Here is an 8,005-nt window from a genome sequence, read left to right as displayed (position 1 = left end):
TTCTCCAACGAATACCTATGACTGTGATCGTATCCAATACCTATGATCATCTATGTGATCATCAATCACACATCATACTAATCTTATTATGTCATCATTCCCATAATGACACAAGACTAGGGAGTTTAGTATCATTCATAATGATACATGGATTTCATAACACATCTAGTATACAAGAACATATAATGAATCAAATACTCTCATAAACCATAGAAAGTATCAATACATCAAATGTATCTAAATAAAGCTCATAAACAGTACATCATAGAGCACTAAACCAACACCTGGATGGTAACCAAGTTGATTCTCAGCTACTGCAACATCAAGCATTGATGAAAGGACAGTTATTCCAAGGATGAATAGATAGGGAGAGAGGGGACATCCCTGTCTTAAGCCTCTAGACCCAGCAAAAAACCCATACAGACCACCGTTCACTGCAACCGAGAAATAAGTGGAGGAGATACAAGCTTGTATTGGACGTAAGATATATTCAGGAACGCCCAAGGCCTGCAAAACAACTATCAAGAAGTCTCATTCAATGGAGTCAAATGCCTTCGCTATATCCAATTTGAACGTAGTTCTCGGAGTGATGTTTCTCCTATGATATCCTTCTAAAATCTCTGCTGCAAGTAGACAGTTTCCAGTGATGCTCCGACCCCGTACAAAAGCTGATTGGTTTCGGGGAGCTACCGCTTCTATGATTAGTTTCAGTCTACTTGCCAATAGCTTGCTGATCACTTTGTACAGTGTATTATAACAGGAGATCGGTCTAAAGTCCCCTAGCTTTTCTGCTCCCTCTACTTTAGGCACTAAAACGAGGGAGAGGTAGCATTGACTGACCTTGGCATAGAGGCGGTATTTAGGAAGTGTTGAACTGATTGTATTACCTCAAATCCCAAGAAGTCCCATGTCTTCAAATAAAACTCCGCCGTTAGACCATCCGGGCCCGGAGTTTTATTCGACGGTATGGACTGTAGAGCAGCTCTGATTTCTGCATTAGTGAATGGCCTTGCTGCTTGCTGAAGAACATATGTAGGAACTCTTGGGCATAAGGCCTGTATTTCAGATAATAGATTTGAGGAGCTACGTGCCTGTCTAGGTGGTCCCATTATGGATTTATAGTACTCCACCATCATCATGCTAATCATGTCTTGATCAGTAACGCGTTGTCCATCCGAGTCGATAAGATGACGGATAGTGTTTCTGAAATTTCTGATCAGCAGAGATCTGTAGAAGAACCTAGAATTCTGATCCCCAACACGTAGCCAGTGCACTCTTGATCGTTGCTTCAAGTATTTCTCCTCTATGTCTCGAAGATGTGTCCACCGTTGCAGCACTATTGTTCCTCCTCAAATGAAGCACTCGAGGGATTACGTAGAGCATTTTCCTGCGCCAACAATAGAGATGCATGTGAATTAGAAACTTTTTCCTGCAGTTCACAGTAATTTTCTTTAGAAAGAGATTTTAGAGGAATTTTTTGCTTCCTCAGTTTGTGGTGGAGCTCCGATAGTGTAGAGGCTCGTTGTCCCGCCATTTGCCAGGAAAGTGAAATGATGGGTAGGAAAGAGAGATGATCCAAAATGAAGTTAAAGAGCTTAAAAGGTTTAGGGATGGATTTGGTTTGAGGTTGTAGAGTGATTACACAGAGAGAATGGTCCGAAGGGTGAGGTGGGAGGAAAGTTGCATGGCTGTGAGGGAAGGTGGTTAATCAAGCTTCATTGATCAAGGCACGATCAAGTTTCTTGGCTATCGGATTTTGGGGTTGTTTGTTAGACCATGTGAATGAATGTCCCTGATGAGGAAGGTCAAAGCCACCGATAGAATATACTAGGTTGAGAAATCTGGTCATGGTTGGCGTATGGGTGGTAAAGGTCGCTGAGGAGTGTTCATAGGGGAATAGAATGTCATTAAAGTGCCCACAAATGATCCACGGTGCTTCAGACGTAATATATCGTCGATGCAATTCTCGGATATGATCCCACAATACTATCCTCTCATTGGCCAGATTGGATGCATATACCACAGTCAGAAAAAACGACAAGGTATTTCCCGGGCTCAAAAGAAGTGTGACTGCTTGTCTGCATTTCAAAATCTGAGTTATCAAAACTGTCGGATTGACTAAAATCCAAATTCCGCCATCATCATCTTCTGTGTAGTTATCCACGCATTGCCATTGCGTTCCAATCTTCTCCAAAATGTCTGATCTGTTGGCCGTCTGGACATGGGTCTCCAGAATGGCCCCAAAAAACAGCGAGCTTTTCCGACATAGCTCTTTGATAGCTACATGTTTCCTTGGGTCATTTAGACCTCTTATATCCCAAAAAAAGACAGACATAACTTAGGTCGTCTTAGGTTTGCCCCGCCATGGCGGGTAAGGGTAGCTTACGGGCAGCCAATTGTGTGAGAGGCTCAGAAATTTTGGTGACTTGGTCAGGGGATCGTTGCTCAGGTTCTTTCGGTATAGGTGGGGAATCAGGGCCTATGGGTGTAGAATTGGTGGGAGTGGGAGATGGTGTTATGGTGAGTTGGGTATTGTTAGGACTTGAAACTGGGATGGATGAGGTTTTAGTAGCAGGGTCGGGTTGCTCTTGGCTTTGGTCATGGGATGAAAGGTTTGGATTCCCTTTGTCCAGAGAGGGAAGAGGCCTGGTTGGGATTGTAGGAGATGGGTTAGTGGGTTGGCAAGGAAGTTTAGTGATGGTTTGACTAACCGCTTGGTGTTCCCGAGAGGGGGAGCCTGGTTAAGTAGTGGGGGTGTCGCTTTGGTTTTGCAAGAATCTTCACTGTGCCCAAGCTCCTTGCAGTGAGAACATCTTGGAGGAACCCAGTGGTACAGAACATTGATCAGCTCCACTGAGCCATCCTCAAGCTCAATCTCAATCTCTCGAGGAAGTTCTTTTGTAAGATCTATGTCTATCTTCACATCAACAGACTTGATACTAGATACCGGTCTATATGAGATCGGGTTACCTATCGCTCCTGCAATATAGCTTATTCCTTCTGAAATAAGGAGGTGAAAAGGTACATTGGTCAGATGCGTCCAAAGCGGGGCTGACTTGATTGAAGGAGGGTTCCTGATGAAATCTGGAGACCATTCACGCACAAACAAAGCGTCTGGTCCGACATACCAGAGCGCTTGGCTCAGTACTGCCTGTCTAATTCGGGATGAATGAATTCTGACCAGTAAGGAGCTTTCATTCACTACATGAATTTCTAGTTTTCTTTCCTTCCCCCACAAGTGGTTGAGTACAGCTATTACTTTCGACATCCTAGGAATCTTTCCATAGAAAGTACAGACAACAAAGTCTTGCATCTGTCTAATACCAGTTTCTACCACAGCATTGGGGATCTTTACTCTGGGAATACCATTCGGGGAGGTTACAGGCTCACCAAGTTTGGTAAGTTGGTTTCTCGGTCCACGCAACTTGGCTGCCCAGGTGATCGGAGCCTGGGGTTTCGGTTTCGATAGAGATTTGGATTGCAGTTCCGTAGCCGCAGGGGAATGTTGTTGGGCCGCAGGGCAGGGGAACTCAAGTACAGGCTGAGTAGCCTGAGAGAGAGAGCTACTAGGGCCAGCAGTAGAAGGAGACTGAGTAGGATGAGGGATTACCTCAGTAAGGTCAGAGACCAAGCCTGACTTGGGAGAACCAGAGCTGGCCCCATAGTCAGTAGTGGAGGGCTGGGAAATCTTCTCCGAGCTATGGATCGGAGGGGATGGGGAGGATTGGAGTGGTGGGAAGTCAGAAACTGAGAAGTGAGGAGTACTAGGGTTTATGGCAGTGAAAATCGTGGGAAGTTGCTGTGAAGAGGAGGGAGAATGGGGCGGAGTCGGTGAAGCTCAATCCCTAAGACGGGAAAACGAGCGGCGAAGAGTGGGAGGCGAAGGGGGTTAGGGATTATGGTGCCCTAATGGGTCCAAAATCGGTGGAGAAGGCCGAGGGGTAGGTAAGATAGGCGGAAGATTTCTTCGCCAACCCATTGGTCGACAAAGAAGGAGACTTACCTGGCTTGGCCGGACGATGGAGCCCTGTCGCTATCGTAGTCGCCACTGGAGGAGTTCGACCTACTTTTCCTACCCACCAACACAATCGCTACGTCATTGTTGGTTAATTATTTCATATTTCTCTCAAATAGTGGATGATTAAAAATAAATAAATATCTTTCTCGAAAAAAATGCATTCTTTGAAAAGTTTAAAGTATAAAATGTTCATCCAACACAATAACAAATTTGATTCATTACGAGTACTAATAAAACCATACACGATCTAATAGATTAAATAATGAAAAGAATGCATTAATCGGTAATCTACCCATTTCATTGTATATACAGATTAAATAATGAAAAGAATGCATTAATCTAAATGAAAATCATTACAAATGTAGGCTTTTATAGAGGTGCACGAGTTTATCAATTTGAAAGTAACTCATCTTGGGCATGAAGACTTCTCTCTCCCCCTTGGTCGGCCCACTGCCGACGGAGGAATAAACCCTAGCCACCGCCACAAATCGCCGTTTATCAGACCACCATTCGCCAGATCACCATCAAAACCTCAGCCACCTATACCCTATTGTTGACCATCCCACCATCAGTTAGGCCGGGTCTCCTGGCCTGGCCAGGGTTCTATGGCCCCCCGTCTCCGGTCCGCCTCAGCGCCACCGTCGCCGGGAATTTTGGGCCCCCATCCCTTATCACCACCCCGAAACTCTTCTCCAGCGGTATTTCCGGTCAAAGCCACTGAGGATACCCTAACCCCCAAATCTCCTCCCCTCTCCTCCCTCTTTCTCTCCTCCTGCTCTATCTCCTGGGTCACTCACTTTCTCCGATCCCTCGTCCTCTCCGGCTTCTCCGATCGGAGTTGCTCCCATCACTACAGGACAAGCAGGCACTCGGTGTCCTAGCTTGGTTCTATCGAGCGAGAACTTTCCTCCTCTGGCTAAACCAGAGGCTACAGCCCCGAAGAGGGGTGAATCAGCTGCGCTACAGCCAAATAACCAGGTCTCCGACAACAACAAGGTCCCTGAGAAGACCACCGACGACAACCAGGGCCAAAAATGGAGTGAAAGACTGGTCTCCTCCCTCTGCTTCCTCAAAAAGCTAGGTACTCCCTCAACACACTCTTCTGGTGTCCCACTAGTGGAGATTCCGGAAGAAACAATCCTGAACTCCCTTTCAGAATGGGAGAATTTTATCTACGGTCGCTTCTATGGGCTACCAGCGGCTATGGGACGTATCATTGGGCTAACTAACGCTATTTCGCCGAGAAAAGGGGGCAAAATTAAAGTCCAACGTTTGGATGATGGAGGATTCCTCTTCAAAGTCCCCGATCAGCAAACAAAGGATTTTGTTCTCACACGTAAAATCTGGCACATTGGTCAGTGCTCGATTGTGGCTACAAGCTGGTGCCCAACGCTGAACCAGAATCATCCTCCGCTACACACAATACCTACATGGGTCGCATTCCGAGATATACCGCCCTCGCTGTACAATGTCAAAGGGCTCAGCCGCTTAGCGACGAGCGTAAGGAATCCTCTATATCTAGATAGGAAGACTGCCGATAAGGAAGACATATCACAAGCCAGGATCTTTGTTGATGTTCCTGTCGAATCCCCCCCTCCGAAAGAAATTGTCGCGCGACTGCCTAATGATGAAGTCTGTCACATCAGAGTGGCCTATGAATGGCTTCCATCTAGATGTAATATTTGCTCAGAAACCGGACACAGTGCAAAATATTGCCCCAAGGACAGTGCAAATGTAGAGCCCCAAATCAGAGGGAGGCCTAGGAGGCAAAATCCGACAACACCAACTGCAGGGAGAACTGGGAAAGAGCCAATTGTCTTAGCTCCAGAAAAACATGCCCCCATAAATAACCCACAACCTCAACCTCAAACACCAACCGAGTCAGCGGTCCTACCCTCACAGTCTATTGATTCCAAACCGTCAGGCTCGCAACTTCCCTTGGCATCAGTAACAATAGAAGCCATGACATCGTCCTTATTACAAGCTGCTGAACAAAAGGTATTGTCGGCCCCTACTGTCGCAAATCAGCAAGAGCAAAATATAAACTCAACATCATAATTCAGCAAACCAGCATCCCTGAAAACCAGCTCTAAGGGAAGAGGTAGTGGACGAAAGGCCACGAAGAAGCACTAACCCCATCAACGGATACCATGTTTTTTGTCTGGAATATACGCGGACTTAATAACCAAATAAAGAGAAGAGCAGTCCATAATTGGATTTTGGATGGAAAATACCGTTTTAGAAGTATTTTGGAATCGCACATTAGGCCGGAGAACGCGGATCGGATAGATACAGCCATTCCTAGGGATTGGAAAAGATTTTGTAACCATGAGCAAGACAACGGTGGAAGAGTATGGCTAGTTTGGGACCCTGCTTTGCTAGTCCAGATATATTCAAGCACAGATCAGTCAGTCACATGTGGAATTAGTGGCACAAACGGAGAACCGACCTTCACTTCTACCTTTGTATATGCACGAAACTTGGTACTAGAACACAGGCCGCTATGGGAACATATCATTGAGATGTCTAAATATCAACCGCTGGTTAACTCACCGTGGATAATCCTTGGAGATTTCAATCAAATACTTCGAACCTCGGACAGATCAGATTTTCCGGATAACACCGTTTCAACCCAAGGTATGGTGGATTTTGAATATTGTGTTGACATTGCAGGTATATCAGACATTACGTATCGGAGACATCATTACACGTGGTGTAACCTGAACTCGACACAACCACTATCAGTCAAGTTGGATAGAGCAATGGTAAACTCAAGCTGGCGGGAAAGGTTTCCAGACACATGCAAATTTCGGTCAACTAGGGCCATCGGATCATAGTCCATGCACCGTCTACTTCCCAGGGGCACAACATCGACGTCGACGACCATTCAAGTTTTTTCATCATCTACTGCAACACCCGCAGTTCCAGGACTTGGTTCGAGAAAAGTGAATGTCAACAATTGGAGCTGGAACTAAGCAATATAGGTTGTGCAAAGCACTACAAGCTATGAAACGACCGCTACAACAGTTGAACGCAAAGGAATTCAGAGGAATCAGCAAGCGCCCAAATAGAGGGAGACACGCTCAAAAGCATTTAGTCTCAAATGTTGGTAAACCCTACGGGACAACTAATCGAAGAGGAAAAAATAACAAGAAGCAAATGGCTTCGGCTGGTGGCAGCAGAGGAAACTTTTTACAAGCAAAAATCGAGAGTGAAATGGCTGGAATCGGTGACAAGAATACAAAATTCTTCTTCAACGTCACCAAGGCAAGAAAAACCGCCAATCAGATTCACTATCTAATAGGGCAGGATGGGGAAAAAATAGACACAATCACAGACATCAAGCGGCATGTGTTGGGCTTTCCTGGGATCTCATGAGCGAATCTAATTCCTAAGAGATCGATTCTAGGGTTTGCGCAGCGGATGCAAAACAAAAATTTTGATGAAACCCTAGAACCTATCATGCATGATCTTGCAGAAACATTAGAACGCTTACCTCAATCGATCCGGGGCCTGTATCAATTGATCTGTTCGTCCGATCACTGTAGGCAGGAAGAATACCTTACCCTCTACACGTATCCACACGGCGGAAAGGATTCCAACGGTTGGAACTTGTCTGCTAGGACTGAAGAACGCTTTCTTCTTTGCGCAAAGGATTCAGGGATCTTTCTCTTAGGTTTTTCACTCTCCAAACCTCTCCCTAGGGTCTGGAGCTTTTTAACGTCTGGACCGATCGGTCCATCCGATCGGTCTGGAACAATTTCCGGACCTCACACGTTACCTCTGGACCGACCGGTCTACGTCTAGACCGATCGGTCTGGGTTAGCTGAGGCCGATCAGTCCAGACCTTCTAGACCGGTCGATCTGGCCTCCGCTCCACCGGAATTTTCTCGTCTCTTTTCGCGCATTCGTCCTTTCCTCTGTGTGTGACCCTGTAGGCTCATCCGATATAGCAGTATAACACGAAATCTCTTATTTCGGTTACAC

At 45.9% G+C, this 8,005-nt stretch overlaps 1 protein-coding gene across 3 annotated transcripts; it reads right to left on the bottom strand.

The window, feature by feature from the left end:
* Window positions 1–216: 216 nt before the first annotated feature.
* LOC104825291 lies at window positions 217–4,109 on the bottom strand. Of its 3 annotated transcripts, none has more exons than XM_010557591.2 (3): window positions 3,391–4,109; window positions 888–1,387; window positions 217–507 (listed from the first exon to the last, which is right to left on the bottom strand). In XM_010557591.2, exons 2-3 carry the CDS (start codon window positions 1,146–1,148, stop codon window positions 238–240), a joined length of 531 nt encoding a protein of 176 aa, XP_010555893.1. In that variant the 5' UTR covers window positions 1,149–1,387; window positions 3,391–4,109; the 3' UTR covers window positions 217–237. The 3 variants fall into 3 exon arrangements, with proteins under 3 accessions (XP_010555893.1, XP_019059488.1, XP_019059487.1); XM_019203943.1 differs by having other exon boundaries at window positions 3,611–4,109; XM_019203942.1 differs by having other exon boundaries at window positions 4,004–4,109.
* Window positions 4,110–8,005: the final 3,896 nt, after the last annotated feature.

This window comes from Tarenaya hassleriana, unplaced genomic scaffold (assembly GCF_000463585.1).
Source record: "Tarenaya hassleriana unplaced genomic scaffold, ASM46358v1 Cleome44, whole genome shotgun sequence".
In the NCBI taxonomy this organism is placed as follows: Eukaryota; Viridiplantae; Streptophyta; class Magnoliopsida; order Brassicales; family Cleomaceae; genus Tarenaya; species Tarenaya hassleriana.
Note: the sequence above shows the minus strand (reverse complement) of the source record. Positions and strands in the feature narration are given on the sequence as shown.